The 24,509-nt window shown below is 59.4% G+C and overlaps 1 protein-coding gene across 1 annotated transcript in view; it reads left to right on the plus strand.

Moving 5' to 3' along the window:
• The window catches only part of BTBD16 (BTB domain containing 16), a 29,918-nt gene extending 5,609 nt beyond the window's left edge, over positions 1 to 24,309 (plus strand). The window contains exons 4-15 of the mRNA XM_056120331.1: positions 164 to 307; positions 1,415 to 1,507; positions 1,960 to 2,074; positions 3,186 to 3,255; positions 3,718 to 3,848; positions 6,095 to 6,214; positions 15,186 to 15,277; positions 18,282 to 18,364; positions 19,906 to 19,983; positions 21,487 to 21,585; positions 22,714 to 22,899; positions 24,201 to 24,309. Of these exons, the coding sequence (XP_055976306.1) occupies positions 164 to 307; positions 1,415 to 1,507; positions 1,960 to 2,074; positions 3,186 to 3,255; positions 3,718 to 3,848; positions 6,095 to 6,214; positions 15,186 to 15,277; positions 18,282 to 18,364; positions 19,906 to 19,983; positions 21,487 to 21,585; positions 22,714 to 22,899; positions 24,201 to 24,269 (1,280 nt within the window). The 3' untranslated portion in view covers positions 24,270 to 24,309. The remainder of the gene's footprint in view (positions 1 to 163; positions 308 to 1,414; positions 1,508 to 1,959; positions 2,075 to 3,185; positions 3,256 to 3,717; positions 3,849 to 6,094; positions 6,215 to 15,185; positions 15,278 to 18,281; positions 18,365 to 19,905; positions 19,984 to 21,486; positions 21,586 to 22,713; positions 22,900 to 24,200) is intronic.
• Positions 24,310 to 24,509: the final 200 nt, after the last annotated feature.

The raw sequence follows: 24,509 nt of genomic DNA on the forward strand, positions 1-24,509 counted from the left end.
GCCTCTGCTCAGGGCCCCGTGCAGGTCACCCGGACAGCTCCTATGTGTGCAGGGAGCTGCTGGTTGGGGCTCCCCCATCCCCCTCCCAGCCCGGGGCCGCCCCAGACTCTGTTCCGTCCGTCTGTCCCTGTCCGGCGGCTGAGCCGGGCTGCGCTCTCCGCAGATGTGGTTCTCGAGTGCCTGGGCTCGCAGTGGGAGCTGGGTGCGAGTCAGCTGGTGCAGTCGGCGACCCTGGCCAGGCTCTACCTGGCGGCCCTGGCCCGCAGCTCGGCGGACCCCACCACGGAGCTGGAGAAACTTTTGCAAGGTGACGCCCGCGAACAAGGGGGGGGGGCGGCAGGAGACCCCCCTCACTCTGGTGGGGAGGTGTGACCGGGACGGGGGATAGTAGCAGCTTCTAGAACCGTCCCCCTAGGCCACGCTTCTGGAACCATCCGTGGAGGTCGAGGCCACCTGGCACTTTGGTACTAGGCTGCCTCGGGGCTGCGTCTCCTCCCGACTTGGCAGGGCGGTGGCCGGGCCTGGCCCAGGTCACTGGAGCGTCGCTGCTGGTTCCCTCAAACTCCATCCCACTTCAGCAGCACGCCAGGACTGAGGGCGGGTCCAGGCGTTCGACACTGGCCTGCCCATGGTTGCGGGACTTCCACCCCACCATCCCCCGGAACCCTGAACACCGCAGGGCCGTGACAACCCCACCCCAAAGCCTAGACACCTGGGCTCTTTCTTTCTCTCTCCTTATTGATTTTAATTTTTAACGAGGGGGTAGGAGGCTGGGGCGCCCGGGGCAGTGCTCAGAGCTACTCCAGGGTCCATGCTCAGGGGGTGCCCCTGGGGGTGCTCAGGGGAGCATTTGTGGTCCTCAGGGTGGAACATGGGTGAGCCTCAGGCAAGGCAGGGACCCCACCCCACCCACTGTGCTAGTTTTCCTGCCCCCTTCTTTTTATTTTGTTATTGTTTTTTGTTTTGGGGGTCGTACCCGGCAGTGTTCAGGGGTTCCTCCTGGCTCTGCACTCAGGAATTACTCCTGGTGGTGCTCAGGGGACCATGTGGGAAGCCAGGGATGGAACCCGGGTCGTCCACATGCAAGGCAAGCGCCCTCCCCGCTGTACCATTGTTCCGGGCCCCTCCCCATTTCTAATCCTGACAATCCCCCCACCCCCCTGGCCCCGGGTAGCTAGGACAGCAGCCAGACACTTACCCTGCATGCGGCTTCAGTTTGATTCTGGGGTCACACCCGGCCCCGAAGTCCCACCAGCCGTGTCTGCCCAACAGAGGACCCCCAGCATGCTGCCGTTTGGGGGGTGCCCAGCCCAGGTTAGACAAAGGCTACCCCCACCCCCACGTGTTCCCCCCCCAGCCTCGGACCCCGGCTGGGGTTTCTCCACCCACAGTGCTCTTCTCTCTGGGTCCACAGAGCAGTCAGCCATGAGAAAGAGAGACACGCCCATGGAGAAGAAGAAGATCATCATCTCCTTGAAGATCAACGACCCTTTGGTCACCAGAGTCGGTAAAGTGCCTGTGAAGGGCGGCAGCGGACGGGGGCCTTCGAGGTCCACGCTGACCCGCTGACAGGATGTCGGGGGCTCCCGAGAGCCAAGGAGGTGGCGGGTGGGGGAGGGGGGCCGGGCCAGGATGCGGGAGTGGGGGTGAGTGGGGGTGCACCGGGAGGCACGGCTCGCCCTGGGGGTGGGGGGGTGGGGATCGGTGTTGAGACGTCGCCACAGAAACCCAGAAACCCAGCTCTGAGCCCGCCAGCCACGGGGACCCCCTTCCTGCACCCTGGAGAGACCCCTGACTCAGAGGGAAGCCTGAGCCAAGCTGGCCGAGAGAAGGCGCCTCAGGGGAGGAGCAGGACCCCCGTTTTCCGCCCCCACTCCCAGGGAGCCTCGGGGTCCCCCGGGCCTCCCACCCTCCCCACCCGTGGGCCGCTGAGGGCGCTGTCGGGTGCCGCCCCCGCAGCCTTCGCCACGGCCCTGAAGCACCTGTACGTCAACGACCTAGAGGTGACCATGGACGAGATGCTGGGCGTGATGGCCTCGGCCCACGTCCTCTGCCTGGGGAGGCTGTTCCAGAGGTGAGCGGCGGTGCCAGGCTCTGTCCCCAGGACCCCGGGGGACACTCGCACACTCGGTGGCCCCGAGAGAGGCAGCTCACATCGGCTTTCTAGGCTGGTGCCGGGAATCGAACCGGGAGCCCCACCGGCTCCTCCCAGGCTCCCCAGGTGGCTTCTGGCCTCGGGGGAAGACATAAACAGCCAATTTCGCCCCCAGGGAGGCCATGTGTGTCCAGCTAAACTGCCCGGCCACGTGGATGTAGGATCCACTCGTGACCACCACCCCCTTTCATGGGGCGCGGGGAGCCACACCCGGTGATGCTCAGGGCTTACTCCTAGCTCTGTACTCAGGAGTTTCTCCTGGCTGGCGGGACTTGGGGACCATCCGGGTTGCCGGGGATGGATGGAACCCAGCCGGCCATGTGCAAGGCAGGCGCCCTGCCCGCTGAAGGTGCTCTCTGGCCCTGGCCTGGCCGATGTCTTGCTCTCCTCTCTGCCGGGTCTGTTTTGCTCTGTTGGTTGGGGAACACACCTGGCAGTGCTCAGGGCCAGCGCAGTGTTGGGGTCTCGCCCTGCCCAGGAGTGTCCTTTCTGATCCTGCCCCCCCCCATTATGGTGACCCTTTCCCCCACGCCCTGGTGACCTGGCCTTTGACACCAGCCCTTAAGCAGCTGTCATCAGTGGGGCTTCCTGCCTGCGTGTCCCCCCGAGGTGACCCCACTGCCCACCTGCTATGCTCTTTGCACCCACTGGGCCCAGCACCCGGCCCATGCCTGGGTCAGTGGCTCCTTAAGGAGGAATCCGCCAATCAGATGCGGTGAGGAAGGTCCCAGCTTCCAGAACTGCTTCTGAATCCTCTCCCGTGGGGAGGGGAGGGCGCCCCCAGGAGTCTGCTCAGGGAGAAGTCCGAGGATACTTAGGGGCCAGGTGGGGCTGCGGGCTGAAGTGTTGGTTCCACACCTGCCCACCACCCCCCGGTGCGCCCCAGGGATTCCACATCAAGCCCCAGTGTTGTGTGACAGACCTCACCCTGCTCTGGCCAGAGGCCTGTGACCCTCCCCCGGCCCCGTGGGGGTCCTCGAGCCCCCCGGGGCAGCACGTGGGAGCAGGTGCCAGAGGTCCCTCTCGGCAGGTGTGTCTCCTTGATGATCAGTGAGCTCATGCCAAGTACCATCAAGAACTTCTACCAGGCCGGTTGTAAGGTGAGAACCTGGGCCGGGGGGGCCCAAACCCAGAACTTCCTGCGCGGGGCCCAGTTCTGGACGCCCCTGCCTACCACCCTCCCCCCACCTGGGAGGGGGCCGCTGTTTTGCAGTAATGGATTTAAACACCTTAGTTTGATTTTGCAGGGGCCTCCCCGGTGGGTTCAGGTGTCTCGGGGCCCTTCCTGGGGGCCTTTTTGGCCCTTTGGGCCTGTGACTCAGAGCCTGGAAGTGCTGGGGACACCCTCCACCCGGCTAATCTCCGCGGCCAGCTAGGTGTCGGGGAGACTACACAGAGCTGGGTCCAACCCAGGGCCCGCTCTGAGGCACCCCGGGGCCTGCGCTAGGCAACTTCGTGAAGGTTTCGGCCTGCGGCTCCCACATGCCTGCAGTGTCACCAAAGGCCAGCAGAGGGCGCCAAGAGCCCAGTAATTCTTGGCCCATCGGCGTTTCTTGCTTCAGTACAAGGCCGAAGAGCTGGTGACGGCCTGCGAGAAGTGGCTGGAAATGAACTTGGTTCCTCTGGTGGCCACGGAGATCCACCTCCGGTCCATCCCTCAGGAGCTGCTCTTCAAGGTGCTGAAGTCCCCCAGGTCAGCGCTGCTTCCAGGGACACGCCTGGGAACCCCAGGGAACTGGGGGAGCTTGGAGTGGGTGGGAGGTGACCCCCCCCAGGCGGGCAGGGGGGGGGCTGCACTGGGGGTGCATGGAGGGCCGTGGCAAGCTGCACCTCCCCCCTCAGACACCCCTGCTCTGGTGGCAGGAGGGGGGCGTGTGGGGCTTCCTGGCGGTTAGAGGCCTCGGCAGCTCAGGTCTAAGGCTCGTGCCCTCGGACCACCCTGGCCCTGCAACACACAAAAAAATCAAGCCGGGAAGGCTCGTTGAGGGTGAGGGAGATGTTCTGGAGGCTGGGGGGGGGGGTCTCTGCATGCAGGAGGAGGGTCCCCCCCACGTACATGACACGGTCCTGCCCACCACACCGCCCCCATCCACGTTAGCCCTGTCCATGACACACCCCCTCGCCCACGTCAGCCCCGTCTTCACCCTGTCCACAACAGAGCCTGGCGCCACCTATGACTGAAGGGCAGTGCTGAGGGCAGTGACAGGGCATGAGGGGCTGGCTGCACGCACCCCCAGAGACGGGGGCTCTGGCCTGGCACTCAGTGGCCACCGTCTCCCACCTCCTGGCGTGGTCTTCCTCACGGGAGCCAAAGGGTGCTGCGTCCTCATTCTCTCGAAGGAGGGAGACGAATTCAAAGAGGGACAGGCGGGAGCTCTTGTTTGTTCTGATCCAGGGCTCCGGACGCTGCTCAGGACTGGTGCTGGCTCTGTGGCCGGATTTTCTCCATGGCCGGGATCTCTCTGTGGCCTGGATCGCTCCGTGGCCAGGATCTCTCTGTGGCTGGGATAACTCCATAGCCAGGATCTCTCCTGGATCTCTCCATGGCCGAGGTCTCTCCATGTTCAGGATCTCTCCATGGCCAGGATCTCGCCTGGCCGGGATCTCTAGGTGGCCAGGATCTCTCCTGGTCGATATCTCTCTGTGGTCAGGATCTCTCTGTGGCCGGAATCCCTCCATGACTGGGATCTCTCCATGGCCAGGATCTATCCTGGACTGGCTCTCTCCGTGGCCGGGATATCTCCATAGCCAGGATCTCTCTTGGCTGGGACCCCTCTGTGGCCAGGATCCTCCATGGCTGGGATCTCTCCATGGTCAGGATATGTCCTGGACGGGCTCTCTCCGTGGCCAGGATCCCTCTGTGACCAGAGTCTCTCCATGGCCAGAATCTCGCCATAGCCAGGATTTCTCCATGGCCAGGATCTCTCCTGGATGGGCTCTCTCCATGGCCAGGATCTCCCCTGACTGGGATCTCTCCGTGGCCGGAATCTCTTTGTGGTCAGGATCTCTCCTAGCCAGAATCTCTCTGTGGCTAGAATCTCTTCATGGCCGCTATATCTCTATGATCAGGATTTCTCCATGGCCGGGATCTCTCCTGGCCAGGATCTCTCCGTGTCCAGGATCTCTCCATGGCAGAATATCTCCGTGGCCAGGATCTCTCCTGGACAGGTTCTGTCCATAGCCAAGATCTCTCCAAGGCCGGAATCTCTCTGTAGGCGGGATCTCTCCTGGCCAGGATTTCTCCGTGGCCAGGATCTCTTTATGGCCAGGATCTCTCCTTTTGCGGGATCCCTCCTGGCCGCGCTCAGGGAACCCCATGGGCTGCCAGAAGTTAATGGGGATGGCCCTGTGATGAGAACGGGAAGTGGAATCCTCAGGGGTCAGGCTCCGTGACCTCTGGGGGGAAGGGAAGGGAAGTAGCCCGGCTTTAGGGCTGAGAGCCCCCGGAGCAACGTCTGACCACAGCGCCGGGCTCTCCTTGCAGAGAGCTGCAGGATGGACCCCACTGTGTGGCCCAGCACCGGGTGTCTGCGTGTGGGGGTCAGTTCTCTGCTCTGGGCCTTGGCAAGCATGGGACCTTGGGCCCCTTTTCTTCAGCTCTGGGGCTGCCTGCAGGCGAGGGGCTATACCTCCCCTCCCCTCCCCTCCCCTCCCCACACCTCCCCCGTCCCCTCCCTTCCTTTCATTGTTCCTTTTGGGTCACACCCAGAGATGCTCAGGGGCTACTCCTGGCTCAGGGGTTATTTCTGGCAGTGTTAGGGGACCATATGGGCTTCTAGGGATCAAACCCAGGTTGGCCACGTGCAGGGCCAAAGCCCTCCCCGCCGCCCTATTGCTCCGTTCCCTCCTCCAGCCTTCTCTAACCAGCCCCAGCCGCGGGGCATTGCTTTGACCTTGCCCCGAACTTTTTTTCTCCGTTTTTTTTTTCCTCTGGCTTAGGTTGTTCACATTCAGCGAATTCCACCTGCTGAAAGCAGTGCTCTTGTGGGTCTACCTGCAGTTCAACCACAGAATCCAAACTCTTCCGGGCCATGAAAACGTGCTGGCGTTTTTTCACAGGTAACGCGGGGCCCGCGTGGCCGCGGAACAGAGCGGGAACTGGTTGTGGGTGTGAAGTCAGGTGGGGGTGGCACGGGTGAGATTTCCCAGTTTCCCTCAGACTGCAGAGAAAGTGGGGTTCTTCACGGGGCCCCAGGCTCTCTTCCTGAGAGCTTTCGGACCACTCACGAAATAGGTGCTGGGTTCGCATGTTGACACCGGCTCCCACTGGCTGTGGCTTCGTTAACATCAGTCACACTGGCGCCTGTCTGTGGCAGGTGATGGGCACGTGCCCTTAAGAACTTGCCCTGAGGAACATAAAGTAACAAAATAGGAGACTAACACCCAAAAATAGCCGAGATAAGTACCAGGAGATTTACTCCATGCCTTGGAGGCCAGCCGCACACGCTAGGGGAAAAGGCAGCTCAGGAAAAGGGAGCACCAAGTAAAGGGTGTTGGGAGGATCCTCCCAGGATGGGAGAAGCATGCTGAAAGTAGACTATAGACCGAACATGATTGCCACTCAATGCCCCTTTTGCAAACCACAGCACCCTAAAGGAGAGAGAGAACGAAAGGGAATGCCCTGCCACAGAGGCAGGATGAGATGAGGGGATTGGGGGTGGGAGGGATACTGGGATCCGTGGTAGTGGGAAATGGGCACTGGTGGAGGGATGGGTATTTGATCATTGTATAATAGAAACCCAAGCACAAAAACTTGTAAGTCTACAACTGTACCTCACGGTGTTTCAAAAAGAACTTGTCTTGAGACTGAAATAACACCAGAGGCAAGCATACCTTTAAAAAAGAAAAAAAAGACAAACACATCTGTTCACTGAACCAAAAATTTCTTATTCAATCAGACCCTGCTGCCTACTGGTAAGGAGGTGCCCCTTGGCGCCCTTGGGGGCCAGCGCTTTCATCTGGCAGGCATCCCAGAGCCCATCAGACAGAGGCCAGCTCAAGGGAGTGGCCAGCTGGGGTCTGAGCCATAGGACAGTGAGCAGGCATGAGGCAGGCCCTGGGTTCCATCCCTGGCACCCTACGTGGTCCCCTGAGCACAGAGCCAGGAGTAAGCCCTGAGCACTACTGGGTGAGACCCTAAAACAACAACAAAAAGGGGTGGACAGAAATAAAAATTTAAAAGAACTTTCCAGCTTCCCAGAGAAATGAAGAGGCATTGGAGTGCAGGAAAGATTTCACAGAATTCACCCAGTTTCTCTCACACTTTCTGACTTTGGGCGGGGACGTTGGACCACGCCCAGCCGTGCTCAGGGCTGGCTTCGTGCCAGGCAAGCCCTCAAGTCCCGGGCTGTCCCTCCAACCCCATTTCCCGCTTTCTAAACTCTGACATTCTAAGTTCTTCGGAGTGGAGTGAAAGCAGCCAGTTGGCTGAGCAGTGAGTGGGTTTCCAGTAAATTGAATCGAGGCTCTGGGGTCGGTAAATGTGGCGCTGCTGACCCTCACTGACCAGTGCCGCCGGGTCCTCAGCGGCTGGCTTTATTATGTCCATTTTATTTATTTATTTATTTTGCCTTAAAAAAATTTTATTAGTGAGACACCATGGGGTACAGTTGCAGACTTACAAATTTTTGTGCTTGTGTTTCAATGATACAATGATCAAGCACCCATCCCTCCACCAGTGCCCATTTCCCACCACCACGGATCCCAGTATCCCTCCCACCCCCCATCCCCCCCATCCCACCCTGCCTCTGTGGCAGGGCATTCCCTTTTGTTCTCTCTCTCTTATTGGGTGTTGTGGTTTGCAAATGAGGCAATGGGTGACAATCATGTTTGGTCTGTAGTCCACTTTCAGCATCATTATACCCATTTTACAGAGGAGAAAACAGAGGTAGGGACTGAAGTCATGCGAGGGCCCAGGGAAGTGGACTCAAACCCAGGCCTGCCGTGTCCCTCTGCCGTGGGCGGGCAGAGGGGCCCCAAGCACGGCTTCAGCTCCCAGGCCCCAGAGTTCACAAAGGCCCCAGCTGGGTGATTCTAAACTTGTCTTGTGGGTCCTTCTCCCCCTACCCGCACACCCAGGGGCATTCACTCTCCCTCCATCCAAGAGTGCCCGTTGGTAAGTGTGGGCTGTGGTAGCATTGGATGGCTGAAGGGGCAAGTTTGGGGGGTCCACGTTGTGACCCCAGAGCTCTATTCAAACCCCTTCATCCGAGCCAGCTGCAGAGCGGGATGATCTGGGTGGTCTCCAGGGAGACCGTGAGCGTCTCCGCCCTAGACAGGAAGTAACTGCTGGTCACTGCCAAGCTCATGTCTGTGTCCTCTGGTCAACAGAAGCAGGGACTTCCGAGCGCAGCAAGGCCTGCGCAGAAAAGCCAAGCTTTGGGGCCGGAGAGATAGCACAGCGGGGAGGGCGTTTGCCTTGCACATGGTCGACCCGGGTTCAATTCCCAGCATCCCACATGGTCCCCTGAGCACTGCCAGGAGTAGTTCCTGTGTGCAGAACCAGGAGGAACCCCTGTGCATCACTGGGGGTGACCCAAAAAGCAAAGAAAAAGAAAAGAAAAGAAAAATAAAAGCCAAGCTTTGCTTCTTGGGGGGGGGGGGAAGGTTGGGACGCATCCGGTGTTGATCAAGCGTTACTCCTGACTCTGTGCTCAGGGAGCATCACTCCTGGCAGTGCGCGGTGCTCACCTCAGCTCTGTGGTGCTGGGGATTGAACCCAGGTCAGCTGCATGTCAGGCAGGTGCCTTAACCCCTGGACTCTCTCTTGGGCCTCAATCTCTACATTTCGCAGGGGTGGGGGTGATGCATACCTAGGGATGCTCGGGGCTTACACCTAGCTCTGCACTCGGGAATCAGTCCGGACAGGCTCAGGGGATCGAACCTGGGTCGGCCGTGGGCCAGGCCAGCGCCCTCCCTGCTGTGCCGTCTTTCTGGGCCTCACAGCTCCAGCCTCTTTGGCACACCTGCCGTCCCCTGGTTAACGCTGCTCTTCCCACAGGCCCACAGCGGGTGATCGGCCCCGCTGGGCTGCATCTGCTGGTCCCGCTGCAGCTCTTTCTGGAACATCTGTTCCCCGCATTAAAGGCAGCTTGCTTCTCTGCCTGCTGGTTATTTGGGGAAGGCAGTGCTCAGTGTTGGAATTATATGTTCTTCCCTTGGTTTCTATATAATTACTCGGAACCCAAACGTTTTCAGCACACCCCCCCCCCAGTCCATTCTTTTAATAGCCCCAGAGACACTTTTCCTGTGACTCATGCACCCCAGGAAAAATTGCTACTTGGCTCCCAGTTTGCGCTGGTCCTGGAAGCCTCTTAGTGCCTGAGATAGGAAACGAGCAGAAAGGGGTGAGTCACCCCCTGTGTTTCCGCGGGAAGCGGCCCAGGGTCCGGAGACCAGGCGTGGGGTTCCCTCTGCGAAAGTGGGGCTCTAGGCCCGTCAGCAGAGCCTCAAGCCGCCCTCCCAGACAGGCATCAGTGTGGGGGCTTCTCCTTGCTGAGACCTTCCTGTGGCCCCCCTCCCAGGAGCCACCCCTGCCCCACTCTGTGTCCCAGGAAAGAGGACCGGGACCCTTGGCCCACTCGGCGGACTCATTCACTCAAGGCTCACGCGACTGATGCAGGACCTCAGAACTCCTGGCCCAGGGGCTGGAGCGATAGCACAGTGGGTAGGGCGTTTGCCTTGCATGCAGCCAACATGGCCGGTACAGGTTCGATTCCCAGCATCCCATATGGTCCCCACCAGGAGTGATACCTGAGTGCATGAGCCAGTAGTAACCCTGAGCATCACCAGGTATGACCCAAAAAGCCAAAAAAAAAAAAGAAAGAAAGAAAGAAAGAAAGAAAGAAAGAAAAGCCCCAGGGGCTGCTGGACCCAAGGCTCCACTTCTAGAAGTTTCTGCTTCTAGAAGGTTCTGCTTCTAGAAGTTTCCTCTTCTAGAAGGTTCCACTTCTAGAAGTTTCCTCTGTTGCCCGCCCATGCAGTGAAGCTGCCTTGCACCAGAGCCAGCGACATGAGCAGCTGAGCCACAGCTCAGTGCCCTAGCGGGGCCCCCAGAACCCCCAGGAGGGTGGGGACAGAGGTACAGCCCCAGGGACCCCCCCAGGTCTGGGCTAGAGCAGAGGGAGCACTTTGGCCACTTTGGAAATCGCCTCCGGTGGTGAGGACATGGGGGCCGCAGTGCAGACCCTTTGAGGGTGGCAGCTATGGGCAGAGCTGACACCCCAAGGAAGGAGCTGCCACCGCGGGGCGGGGAGGGGAACCCGGCAGGACCCTGTCTCCTGAGATGCTGGGGCAGAGAGTGAATCAGAGAACCAGGCTCCCCTGCTCTGAGCAGAAAGAGGAGAAAAGCTTCCTGGAGGTGACAGAAGCAACAGCAGGGCCGAGGGCAGCGGGACACACAGTGACACACGGTGACACAGACACACATGCAGATATATGCAGACAGACACACGGACATATGTACGGGGAAACAGACGCCAACACCCACAGAGACATAGACCCAGCCCCAGATACACAGACACGCACAGACGGACACACGGGTGCAGAGACAGACATGGACACAGACATGTTCTGACGTTGTTGTGAGCACACACACACACACACACACGCATACACATGCACACACACACGCACACGCACCCCCTGCACCCCAAGCCCATTTTCCCGGCAGTGACTCATTTAGAAAAACAAACAGGCTGTCCAGAACGAAGCTTGACATTTCCTTGTAGGAAAAACAGAAGCGAGAGCGAAGTGGCAGCTTCATCCTGGCCGGGAAAAGCCTTTTTTTTTTTTTTTTTTTTGTTCCACTTTGGCTGTCTGGGAAGTTCAGGGAAACGAAAACTTCGCTCGTCAGAGAAAAGGCCGCGAGGCAGCTGACCATCCCTGGCTGAAGTCTCGGTTTAGAGTCAAGGTCGCGGGGGAGAATGCAGCGGGGAGGGCGTTTGCCTCGCACACGACTGACCCGGGTTCAATCCCTGGCACCCCATATGGTCCCCTGAGCTCGCCAGGAGAGCACAGCCGGGCGTGTCCCGCCCCCTCCAGCTCCCCACCAAATACACACACACACACACACACACACACACACACACACACACACACGCACATTGTCACCGTCACTGTCCTCCCGTTGTTCATCGATTTGCTCGGGCGAGATACTCTGGGCAGCTTGCCAGGCTCTCCAAGAGGGGCGGAGGAATCGAACCTGGCTCAGCTGGGCTGGCTGTGTGCAAGGCAAACGCCCTACCGCTGTGCTATCGCTCCAGCCACCCCGCCCTGTCCTGCCCCCCCCCCCCCCCACACACACACACACATACAAAGATAAAATAAAAACTGTAAGTGGGGCAGGGATAGAAGAAGGGAGGCAGGATTAAAAAAAAAAACTATTTTTTTTTTAAATAAAACAATTGGGCTGGATAGTGCAGTGGGCGGCCCCTTGCCTTGTATCCCTCCGACCCGGATTCCGTCTCCAGCATCTCATGTGACCAAGAGGAGTGATCCCTGAGCACAGAGCCAGGAATAAGTCCTGAGCACCGCCAGGTGTGGCCCCCAGACAGCAACAAAATAAGACAAATAATAATAAAATGAAAGGTCCCAGCTGCGGAGAATACAGGCGTTCAGGCGCTTCCCTGCCTGAGGCCAGCCCCAGGTCGGTGCCACGATTGTCGCCCCAAACCTCTTTTAATAGCGACCAACAACCCACGGCATTTGGGGCGGGGGGGGCCAGGCCCAACCCAGAGGTTGCTTTTAGACTTTAAGGAGTCTCTAGCCAGTCCTCCTACAACACACACACACACACACACACACACACACACACACACACACGCACACACACACCGACAGCCCTGCGGGTCTCCTGCTCCAAATTCCCCAGCACAAATGCTCTTTTCCGGTCACCTTGAACTGTAAAGTCTCATTGAGGTTCAGCGTAGCATTTTTTGGGGGTCTGTGGGCTGCTGGGGGTCTTCTGTGGAGACGAGTCTGTTCAAATCAGCCCACTTTGGAGCTGAGTCATTTGTCCCTTTGTCGTGGGTTTGCTTTATTAAGGACCCTGACAGTCTGACAGAGAGCCAGTGAGTGGTGGGTCGGCTGCCTTTTCATGCCTGTGGTGGTTTCTTTCACTGTGCAAGGCTCTTTTGGTCTGATGTAGTCAGTCCCAGGGAATCAGTATCGTTACTTCATTTGGGGGTCGCACCCAGTGGTGTTTGGGGGGGCTGCTCCTACCTCAGTGCTCAGGGTCACTCCCGGCAGTGCTTGGGGACCATGCGGTGCCAGGATCAGACCTGGCCCTCCAGCCTGCAAGGCCTTTTGCGATGGCCCCACGACCGTCCTCGGATCACCTTTGCTTTGCTCTTGTTCTGCCAAGTTGCTCTGCCTCTGAGGCCCGTGAGTATGTCACGTGTCTTCTTCCGGCGGTTCCTCTATTCCTGGCGCACAGCCAGCGATGCTCAGAGGCTGACTCCTGGCTCTGCACTCAGGAATCGCTCCTAGGGGTGCTTGGGGATCGTGGAGCATCTGGGGACCCTGGCTTGGCCTCAGACCAAGCAGGGGCGCTGCCCACTGTGCCATCACTCCGGCCCCTCATGGGGTCTTTTCGGTTTTCTCTGTATATAATTAAGGTACGTTGTTGCTTTTGTTTTAGTCTGGGGGGGGGCACATTAATCAAAGCATGGTCATATACAGAAAGCCATTTGGCTCTCACGTGTCTCACGTGCCGTGCTGTGAATCTCCACAAAGTGCTCACCTGGGCCAGGAAGGGAACCAGACACTTCTCCCAGGGGCACCTGTGGGTCAGGCCGGCTTCCTGTCGGGCTTTTCGGCCCCCTGTGGGAACGGGTGCTGGAGCGGGTGCCCCGACCCCCACTCACCTGCCTGTCCACTCAGTGTGGGCTGTCTGGGTGCGTGCGGAGTCCCCGACAGACTAAAGTTCTGGCCCTTAATTCACTGACGTCACTAGGCAGGACCCTCCAGATGCCGCCCCAGGAGGAAGGCACAGCGCGGCCACCAGCCACACGGCCAGAGTCCACAGGCCAGCTTCCACCTCTCCGTGGGCACCTGTGTCTCCTTCCTCATTCTTGGGCCCTGTGCAAAGCTGACCCAGCCTTTATGGCATGGGCGGGGACTCCTCCAGGAAGTCTCCCGGGATCTCCTCTACACTTAGATGCTTCTGTGGGCTTCTCCTGCAGAGAGAACAAGAGTCAATGCAAGCTGGTGGGGGCGGGGAGGTGAGAGAGAGAGAAAGAGAGAGAAAGAGAGAGAGAGAGAATGTGTGAAAGAGAGAGAGAGAGAGAAAGTTTGAGTGTGTGTGTGAAAGTATGAGTGTGATATGAGAGATTGTGTATGTGTGGGAGTATGTACGTGAGAGAGATTGTGTGTGTGAGACTGTGTGTGTGTCAGAGTATGTGTGTGTGTGGGCTGCATGTGAGTATTATGTGTGCATACGAGTGTGTGTGAACGTGTGTATGAGTATGTGTGTAAGTGGATGTGTGTCCACGTGTGAGAGTCCCTGTGTATATGTGAGTACAAGTAGTGTATGTCTGTATTGAGTGTATGTATGTATGTGTATGTGTGTATATATGTGCATGTGTGTGTGCATGTGTGTTTATGTGTGTGTGCGTGTATGTATGTGTGCGCACGTGTGCATCTACGTGTGTGTGCAAGTGTATGAGTGTGTGTGTGTCTTGATACTGGCCCCAGCAGAGGTGGCCGCAGTGTCCCCTGGAGACCGAGGTCAGTGCCGCCCGCTGTGGCCAGCACGCTTGTGTGGAAATAGCCCGTGAGTCAGAGGCACGAGGAGTGAGGAGAGTGACGTCACCCGGGCCTGGCTGGGTGGGGGCTGCGGCCCCAGCGCCCGTCGTCACGCCCGCGACTCCTGTGCCTGTCTGAGCCAGTGACCTCGCGGCCCATGGCCGGCCCTGGAGCCAGCACCTGCCCCCGACCCCGCACGTCTCTGTGCCCCCCAGGTGACCCCCACGTCTCTGTGCCCCCACAGGGGACCCCCATGTCCCTGACTGTGCCCCCTAGTGACCCCCACACCTCTGTGTCCTCACAGGGGACCCCCATGTCCCTGACTGTGCCCTGGAGGTGACCCCGCGTCCCTCAGTGAGAGGGGAAGCGGGTGGGCACAGTGGGGCTCGCCCCTCACGCCAGTGCCCCGTTCCTCTGGGGATGATGTGAGGACCCCAACCCTCAGGCCCCAGCTCTTAAGGAGAGCTGCTGCTCGAACCTGTGCCTGAACCCCTGTCCGCTGCCCCCCCTCCCCACAGTTCTGTCCCATGTCTCCTGCCTCTGTTCCTGGCTCCTTACACCCCTCTCCTTACTCCTATCCCTGGTCCCCTGTCTCCTGTCCCCTGCCGGCACCTGCCTTCCTGGGACTCCTGACGCTCCGGCCCTGGACACAGGCACCAGCAAGTCTAGGAGACCCTTGCTGGGCGAAGTCTCCCAAGACCCTCTGGGGGGCAGGAGGAGCTGGCACACCAGAATTCCTCGGGGTGATGAGACTGGGGGGCTCGGGACAGAGCCTGGGGTCCTGTCAGGGCCTGGCCGGGGCTGGAGAGTCACAGAAACGCCTCCGGAGCCAAGGCTGCCCTCCCGGGCCACAGTGCCCGCTCACCGAGCGGCAGAAGGAGCAGCCGTGGCTGAGCGGACGCAGGAAAGTGCCCCATTGTCTCGTTGGTAGGACAGGGCGCAGATGTGTCAGGGGCGACGGCAGAGGTGGGGCTGCATCTGGGGGTTGGGTGACCCCAACCCTGATGCTAGCCTGCCCGGGCCTACGCCTCCAGTGGGAATATTGCAGAGTTCCTGTGAGTGTCAGAACGACAGGGCCGGTCCCCGAGCCCTGTGTCCCCGTGTGGGTGACACCGTGTGCTGAGAGCCCCGTGCGCATGTGGCAGCTCAGCTGGCCTGCGGGGGGCACACGGCCTCCAGCTGCTCCAACCTGAGCCCCCCACCCGTGATGCAGTCTCTCTAGACGAGAAGGTTCCAGAGTGGGGGGTTCTGAGAGCAGCCCTTGCTTTGTTGCGCCCCTGCGAAGCTTCCCCAAGAAGAGCGCCTTCCTGGACGGGACCCTGGGCCAGTGCCTGCTGCCTCTCTGCCTCTGCCTGCGCCTGCATGGAGTCACCAGCGGTGAGCCCCCCCTGCGTGCACCCCTGCCCTGGACACCCCCGCCCTGGGCACCCCCACCCTGGGGACCCCCACCCTGGGCACCCCCACCCTGGGGATCCCCGTCCTGGGGACCTCCGCCCTGGGGACCCCTGCCCTGGGGACCCGCACCGTGGGCACCCCCACCGTGGGCACCTCTGCCCTGGGCATCCCAACCCTGGGCACCTCTGCCCTGGGGACCCCTGCCCTGGGCACCCCCGCCCTGGGGACCCCCGCCCTGGGGACCCCCGCCCTGGAAACCCCACCCTGGGGACCCCCATCCTGGGCACCTCCGCCCTGAGCACCCCTGCCCTGGGCACCCCTGCCCTGGGAACCCGCACCGTGGGCACCCCCACCGTGGGCACCTCTGCCCTGGGCATCCCAACCCTGGGCACCTCTGCCCTGGGGACCCCTGCCCTGGGCACCCCCGCCCTGGGGACCCCCGCCCTGGGGACCCCCGCCCTGGAAACCCCACCCTGGGGACCCCCATCCTGGGCACCTCCGCCCTGGGGACCCCCACCCTGGGCATCCCCATCCTGGGACCCCACCCTGGCCACCTCTGCCCTGGGCACCCCCACCCTGGGGACCCCCGCTGCACCCAGCGCCCCAGGACTCAGGTTTCTGGCATGCCCCTCCCATCTGGGTGCCTGGGACGGCCCCATAGGCTGAGCCCCCTAGTCTGGACCGGGCTCATTAGACCCCGGGGACCCCCTGGAAAGTGCCCTCAGCTGCCGGCTCCCCACACTTGCCTCTAGCAGGGGTGCCCCTTTGGCGGTCCCTCCTGGAGGAAGGTGTGCTCAGGGCTCTGGTGTCCGGGGCCTCGGGCCTCCCGGGGAGCTGGGACCAATGGGGCGACACGGGGGGCCTGCCGCTCCGACCTGTCCCTCGGGACACTCGGGGACTCTGAAAGGCACCTCCAGCACAAAGACGGGCCGAGAGCTTTGTCCCAGTCACTGTGGCCTTCCAAGGACACTGAGGATTTGGTAGACCCCCTCCGGGAGCAGGATGTGAGCCTGGTCTCCCCGCCGGGATCCCCAGGCCCAGAAATGGCAGGAACAGAAACACAAGCAGGTGTTTGTGTTTGGAAGGGCCCCCACGCCGAGGTGCTCGGGAGCACTCTTGGCTCTGATGGTGCTCCAGGACCCATGCGGTGCTGGGCACTGACCTGGGGCCCCTCGTGTGCAAAACTGCAGTCCAGTCTGCCCCATGCTTCTGCAGGGTCCCGGCTGAGGTGCTGGGATTCAGGGGCTCAGGTGTTGTTGCAGACGCACCCCAGAACCTCACCCAGCCCCCGACATGCTCTGCCACTGGGGGTCTCCCTGATCCCTCCAGGCCCAGTGCTCGGACCCAGCGTTCCCTATTTGGGGGCAGTATTTTCTTTTCTATAATGCAAAACCTGGGACCAGAGTGACAGTCCAGCAGGTAGGACACTTGCCTTGCACATGGCTGACCTGGGTGCAATCCTGGCATCCCACGTGGTCTCGTGGGAGTGACCCCTGAGCATAGAGCCCAGAGTAAACCCCTAGCACTGCTGGGTGCAGCCCCAATAATTTTTTTAAAATTTCAAGAGCAGGAATAATCTTTTTTTTTTTTTGGCTTTTTTTTGGGTCACACCCGGTGATGCTCAGGGGTTACTCCTGGCTCTTGCACTCAGGAATTACTCCTGGCGGTGCTTGGGGGACCATAAGGGATGCTGGGAATCGAACCCAGGTTGGCCGCGTGCAAGGCAAATGCCCTACCCACTGTGCTATCCCTCCAGCCCAAGAGCAGGAATAATCTTATAGTTACTACTGAAGACAGCTTCAGAGGGCCTCCCCTTAAGGTCCTTACTGGGCTGGTTGGGTTTGGCATCTTATGAGATTGTTGTTGAAATGTTTGTCTCTCAAACTCTGTCAGAGAAACGGCATCCCACATGTCGTTAATGCAGGGCAGAGGATTTCCTTCTCAGATCAAACTCATCCTGTTGAGACTGGATCTCATTTATTCCTTTGGATGTTTGTTGGTATACAATATCTTTTTTGGCTAATTTTTTGCTTTGCTTTTGTTGGGAGCAACACCCAAGGTGCTTAGTTATTAGCAAACTCTAATAATAATACTTTCGCTCCAGCTGGAGCAATAGCACAGCGGGTAGGGCATTTGCCTTGCACGCAGCATGGCCGACCCGAGTTCGATTCCTCCGCCCCTCTCGGAGAGCCTGGCAATCCACTGAGAGTATCTTGCCCACACGGCAAAGCCTGGCAAGCTCCTCGTGACGTATTCGATGTGCCAAACACGGTAACAACAAATCTCACAATGTTACTGGGCCCGCTCGAGCAAATCGATGAACAACGGGAAGACAGTGACTGACAGTGACAATAATAATACTGTCATCCCGTTATTCATCGATTTGCTGGAGCGGGCACCAGTAACGTCTGCATTCGACCTAGCCCTGAGATTTTAGCAGCCTCTCCTTACTCGTCCTTCCCAACAGTGCCGCATTGGAGGCTTTTTCAGGGTCAGGGGAATGAGACACATCATTGTTACTGTTTTTGGCCATATCGAATATGCCACGGGAGCTTGCCAGTTATTAGCATACAATAAAAAAAAAATTTTGTTTGATTTGGAGTCACACCTGACCACGCTCAGGCCTTGATCCTGGTGCTGTGTTCAAGGACCACTCCTGGCGGTACTCAAGGGCCTTGATGTGGTTCCAGATATCGAGCTGGGCTCACTGCAGGCAGAGAGAGCACCTTAGGCCCTGGACTGTCTCTCTGGCCCCTGACGTCCATTTTTTAAAGGGCATTCGCTTAGAAAGCCGTGTCCTGAACAAGTCACACGGTTCTTGGTGCTTCTGCCCTGTTTTCTTTCCAACGGAAACTTCCACGCAGAGAACTGGCTCCTTCCCCACCAATCCTCAGCTTCTGCTGCCGTTTCTTCCTCCCTGAGAGGAACGTGGGCAGCCTGGCACCTGCACGCTCTGAAGATGATGTTCTCGGCATGTGTCCTGCAGGCCGGGACCTGGAGGAGCTGAAGTACATGAACTTCTTCCCCGAGTCCTGGATGGTGCGGGTGATGGCCAACCATTACCGCGCAGTGAGTCTGCGCTGAGCAGTGGGCCCTGCACGGCCGTGGTGGCGACTTCCGTCGCGGGGTTTGGGTTTGAAACCCCTGCGCCTCGCAAGCTGGGACGTTGCTGTAGCACCTGTTAGAGAGAGGCCGGAGGAGGAGGAGGAGGTGCCAGTCTCAGGGGCAGGTGCTTCCACCATCCGGCTGCCAAGCAGGAGGTGTGGATGGGGGGCGGGGGAGGGACACAGAGTTCCCCCACCCCAGAGGCAGGAATGGAGAATGGAGAAAATAGGAGGAAGAAAAAAAACAACCTCAGAGCCATCACCCCCCTTGGCCGCTGCTCACGTCTCATTGCCTGGTACAGATTTTGAGTCTTTTTTTTTTTTTGCTTTTTTGGGTCACACCCGGCGATGCACAGGGGTTACTCCTGGCTCTGCACTTAGGAATTACCCCTGTGGGTGCTCAGGGGACCCTATGGGATGCTGGGAATCGAACCCAGGTTGGCCACGTGCAAGGCAAACACCCTACCCGCTGTGCTATTGCTCCAGCCCCCTTGAGTCACTTTTTTTTTTATGTAGGAGTACTGCTATTGATTCAGCCACTGATTAGCTGATTGAATTGGCATGAACTCCAGCCTAACTTTTTTTTCTCCATTATTTTATAATTTTATTTATTGAATCACCGTGAGAGCAGTTACAAAGCTTTCGGGTTTAAGTCTCAGTCATACAGTGAAATACCCGTCCCTTTACCAGTGCCCATTCTCCACCCCCAACAACCCCAGTGTACCCCCATGCCACACCCTCCTCCTACCTGTGGAGCGGACAATTTCCACATTACTCTCTCTCTACTTTGATCACATTCAATATTTTGTTGAGTCATTTAAAAAAAATTCAGTTAACAGGGCTGGAGAGATAGCACAGCAGGTAGGGCGTTTGCCTTGCACGCGGCCGACCCGCATTCAATTCAAGCATCCCATATGGTCCCCTGAGCACCACCAGGAGTAACTCCTGAGTGCAGAGCCAGGAGTAACCCCTGTGCATTGCCAGGTGTGACCAAAAAAAGCAAAAAAAGTTAATTAGGGGCCAGAGCGATAGCACAGCAGGTAGGGCACTTGCCTTGCATGCGGCCAACTGGGGTTCAATCCCTGGCATCCCAGATGGTCCCCATCACACATTGCTGGCTGTGCCCCGCCCCCAAGTGCAGTCCAGTTCAACAGATGCCCGTTGTTCTTTGCAAACCCTGAGCCACAAGGCTTGAACCCTGGCTTGGTCAACCCCCACACCCCCAGAGCCTTGGGTCTCTGGGACACTCAGGATGCCCCTCACCAGCCCCCTCTCTCACTGCGTGTCCTCCTCACGTCCCCCCATTCTTACACCACACCTCCGTTTCCCGGTGACACTCTGGGGGTTTCTCTTCTTCCCTCTGTGCCCTCCGAGAGCCCCGAGACCACCTGGCGCTAAGAGGCTGGCAGCGGGAGCCCTGAGACGGCCTGAGCAGCACCGTGAGGGCGTGGGGGATGCTCAGGGGTCGGCCGGGCTGCGGCATAAGTGAATGTGTTTCCCTTCCAGCTGGAGAGTGGGGGGGACATGGCCCACGTGAAGGATCTCGCCACTCAGGCCGTGAGGTTCGGGCTGCTCTTCGACCAGGTACCAGCTCGGGGCTGGCAGGGCAGAGCACCCGCACCCGCTTGTGCTCCATTAAGGACCCACATGCTTGGTTAAGGACCCGCGTGCTTGGGTAATGACCTACAGGCTTGGTTATAGATCCATGTTCTTGGTAAGGACCCGTGTGCTTGGTTAAGGACCCGTGTGCTTGACTAAGGACCCAGAAACTTGGTTATGGACCATGTGCTTGGTTAATGACCCGCATGCTTGGTTAAGGCCCGTGTGCTTGGTTAAGGACCCCCGTGCTTGGTAGAAGGCTGCATGTCAACTCTTCCATGAGTGGGTAGGTCAGAGCAGAAGGATATTGTAAGTTGCAGCCTTGAAAGGGACATTCCTGAGATGAGCCTGATGTCACCTCCAACTCCCCCCCCTCATGTTGCCAACTGTCCCCGTGTCCAGGGAGTCAGGAAAGGCCGGGCTCAGTGGCTGGGGCAGTCTCCAGGGCATGCTGGGGGCTCGGTTCTCCCCAGAGCCGACATGTCTGCAGTTTCCTCAGAATCACCTCAGCCGTGAACAGGGAGAGAGAGCTCATGGTTAAGGTGCTTGTCCTGTATGCAGCCAGTCCCAGGTCCACCCCGGCACCCTGTGGCTCCTGGAACCTCCCCAGGTGCAGCGTTAAAGGCCCCCCACCACCATCAAGAAAGGATCAGGGCGAGAAGACGGGGTGTAGGGCACTTGCCTTGCAAGCAGCTGACCCGAGTTTGATCCCTGACACCCTCTACGGTCCCCCGAGCCTAGTCAGGAGTGAACCCTGACCCTGAAGCCCGTAGTAAGCCCTGAACACGAGATGTGGTCCACAAACAAACAATGCCACTGCCCAGGGGGCCTGCGGGGTGTCCGACTCTGTCTCCTCGGGTTTCCGCATCACTTGTCTGCCAGGTCGACTGGGAATCACAGGAAGGGCCCTCAGCCGGACACCCCCCCAAAAAAATAAGAATCGGGAGACTGGAGAGAGAAAGCACCAGGGCTAAAGAGCTTCCCCTTCTGACCCCAGTTTGACCCCTCAGTACAGCTGAGCACCGCTGGGCATCACCCAAACCCCACCCTCACCCTGCCGAGGAATTTGGGTTTCTGAGGCTGGGGGGGGTCCTGAGCCGGTCATCAGAGACCCCTCGGGAACTGGCCCAGATGAGAGCGGTGCCTCCAGTGGCCCGCCCAAGAGGACAGTGGATCACAGGGTCCCCTCTGCGAGCCGGGTCTGTCACTGGCACAGAACGCCGTCTCTCTGCGCCCGGAAATCTTAAGTCATCGAGACGGTGCCCGGCTCCCTCTGTCCCGCTAAGGGATGGGCAGGGCGGAAAAGGCCATCGCCGAGGCCCCCGTGGGCGGTCGGGGTCAGCCGTCTGCCAGGACGCGGCTGTTTTCCGTCTGCCCGTCCGTTAGTCACGCTGTTGTGACGGCGGGCGCTGTTTTGGCTGTGCCGGCTGCTCGGGCACTGAGGCACGTTCCCTCCCGCCACGTGCCCGCCTGGCCGTGGGTTAGGAGGAACACACCACGCACTGCCGCACCGTCGCCCTCTACGGCTTCTTCTTCCAGATCAAGGGCACCAAGCACAACCCCACCTCGTACAGCTTCAGCATGCAGGTGAGGACCACGCGGCAGGTGGGCAGCGAGGACGGGCCATCCATCCGCCCTCAAGGGCCTCGGGAAGCCGCATCTTAGTCTTGTTTCGTGCTGGGTCTGTGGGTCTTGTTCTGGGCCACAACCGGGGGGTGCGGGGGATGGGACCCAGGCCTCTCTCACGCAAGGCTCATGCTTCAGTCGCTTGGTTCTGGCTGCTGTGTGTGTGTGTGTGTGTGTGTGTGTGTGTGTGTGTGTGTTTGTCTAGGGGCCACACCTGGAGCTGCTCAGGGCTTACTCCCGGCTCTGTGCTCAGGGTTTACTCCTGGCTCTGTGCTCAGGGTTTACTCCCGGCTCTGTGCTCAGGGCTCACTCCTGGCTCTGTGCTCGGGGATCACTCCCGGCTGTGCCCTGACTCTATCACTTGTCAAGATAAATGTGAAACAGAATGAAGTCACCATGTGGGCTGGAGAGATGGTGCAGTGGGCGGGGCTTGTGCCTCGAACTGATCTGGGCTCAGTGGCCCCTGCACGACCCATGGTCCCCTGAGCCTGCCAGGAGCGATCCCTGAGCACCCCGGGGTGGGGGGGGTGGCAATAATTCAAAGACTGAGGGCACCTGAGGTTTCGGCTCTGCTTCTCGGCCACCTCCCTCGTGCCCTGGAGCAGGTTCTGGGGGGTCCCCTGGGCCAGCCCTGGGGCTCCAGTGATATCCCCTCACCAGTGGGCGTGACTGGATGGAGGAGAGGAAGGACAGCACAGTATTAGGAAGTCAGGCAACCGCTGTGTGGAAGTGTGTGTGTGTGTGTGTGTGTGTGTGTGTGTGTGTGTGTGTTTTGAAGGGGGCTCTGAGGCTTACTCCTGGCTTTGCACTCAGGGATCCTCCTGGCAGGGCTGGGGAACCATTAAGGGGATCTGGCCCAGATTGACCGTGTGCAAGGCAAGTGCTCTAACCACTGTACTACCTGTCTGGCCCCTGCATGGGGGTTTTTAATTCTGGCAAAGTCAGAACCAAGACTTTCTGCCCGGTGCCTTTTTCCGGGGGTCATTCGAGCCAGGCGGCGGTGCTGGGGAGAGCAGTCTCGGCCCTCGTCACTCAAATGGGTGAGGGGGAGGGTCTGCGTCTCCTGACTCCGGGCCCCCCTCCGGGCAGAGAATGAAGCACACTGACACGAAGCTGGGCGTCACCTGCGACCTGAGCCCCGTCAGCCTGCGGAGGGAGCGCTTGGTCAGGTACCGGATCAGCGCCCAGACGCTGATCGACGGGGTATGGCAGGAGTTCCGGACCAACGAGATCACCCAGAAGTTCGGCTTCTTCATGCCGTCCTGCAAAAGCCACGTGAGGGCCGCCCGCACCCTCCTTCCCTCTGGCCCGTTTCCGTCCCGCTCTTCCACCCACACTGACTGAGGGCCGGGGGGTGGGGGTGGGGGGGTGGGCCTTGAAGCTCTGTGGAGGAAGCTTGTCAGGCTCGAGGCGTAGGGTGCGTTGAAGGAACCTTCTAGAAAGAAAAGCTGAGCAGTAGATAGTACAGGTCTGAGGCGCTTGTCTTGCACATGGTTGACCCCGTTCGATTCCCGGCACTCCATATTGCTCCCTGAGCACAGCCAGGAGAAGCCCAGAGCACCAGCAGGTACAAACTGCCCCACCTCCAGCCCCCCCAATAAAAGACAAGAAAATCCAGGTCCACTGAAGCCCGCCAGACTGCCCGGCTGTCCTGGGACCAGCAGGGGGGAGGCCAGGTTGGTGGGCACAGAGTGGGTGCAGAGAGGATGCACCACCAGCCTCCCGCCATCCAGATGCACCAGAAACTTCCACCCCAGCCACTGCCCAGCTGCCTTGCTCTGGCTCGTGGGGGGCGGGACCAGGCCCTTGTCCTCAGTGACTGCCTCAGCATCTAGGCAGATCCGGTGCCTGGTTCCGTTCCTGATGCCAGAAGTTTCTCTGTGGTCCCCGAAGGAACTCAGGGCTGATGGCTCCGGGGTTCTAGGAGCTCTCTGCAGGGGCTTGGCCTTGAGTGTGGGCAGTTCTCAGGGCCATCACAGCCCAACGGCCCTTTGCAAATTCTAGGCTGAGACCACCAGCCGCATGGGCACATCGTTCCCGTGGGCCTGAGCTGTGCTTTTGAAACTCTAAGGGACTTAAAAAATAAGCATAGGGGGCTGGAGCAGTAGCACAGCGGGCAGGGCGTTTGCCTTGCACGCGGCCGACCCGGGTTCGGTTCCCAGCATCCCATAGGGTCCCCTGAGCACCACCAGGAGTAACTCCTGAGTGCAGAGCCAGGAGGAACCCCTGTGCATCACCGTGTGTGTGACCCCAAAAATAAAAAAAAAAAAGCATAAGGGTCAGAGAGGTAATAGAGTGGGCAGAGCACTTGCTTGGCAAGGGCCAACCCGGGCTTGATCTCCGATACCCCAGATGGTCCCTCAAGCCCCGCCAGGAGCCAGGAATAAGCCTTGAGCACTGCCAGGGGTGGCCCCCAAACCCAAAGAATTTTCTTTCAGAATTTAATCAAAAAGCCAGCGGTGAGAAGGCTCATCGCCCGTGAGTGGGGTCCACCCCCACCCCACCCCCTTCCCATGTCTCCACGGCAACTGCACAGAGGGTCAGAAACCTCTCGTTGGCTTCATTTCCTCCCTTAGATCCTGAGAGTCCAGACGGTGGGCTTCCCCATCTACGCCAGCTTCTCACTCATCTTCCCAATCTCCTGAGCTTCCAGAAGAATCTATGGGGTGCCCCCCCCGCCACCAGACTGCACAAAAGACAATAAAATGCCATTCCACAAGTCACCAGGCAAATTTCAGCCACTGTCTGCAGGGTCTCGCGGCGGCAGCTGCCCCAGCGTCTTGGGGGCCCAGAATCCAGAGTGTGGCCCCTGGCAGCCACTCCCAGCTCCACCAGCTTCTCCTGGAGTCCACGGGGGCAGGGGCGAGCCCACCTGCCTCTTCCGT

The sequence above is a fragment of the Sorex fumeus genome, unplaced genomic scaffold (assembly GCF_029834395.1).
Source record: "Sorex fumeus unplaced genomic scaffold, SorFum_2.1 ptg000043l, whole genome shotgun sequence".
NCBI lineage: Eukaryota > Metazoa > Chordata > Mammalia > Eulipotyphla > Soricidae > Sorex > Sorex fumeus.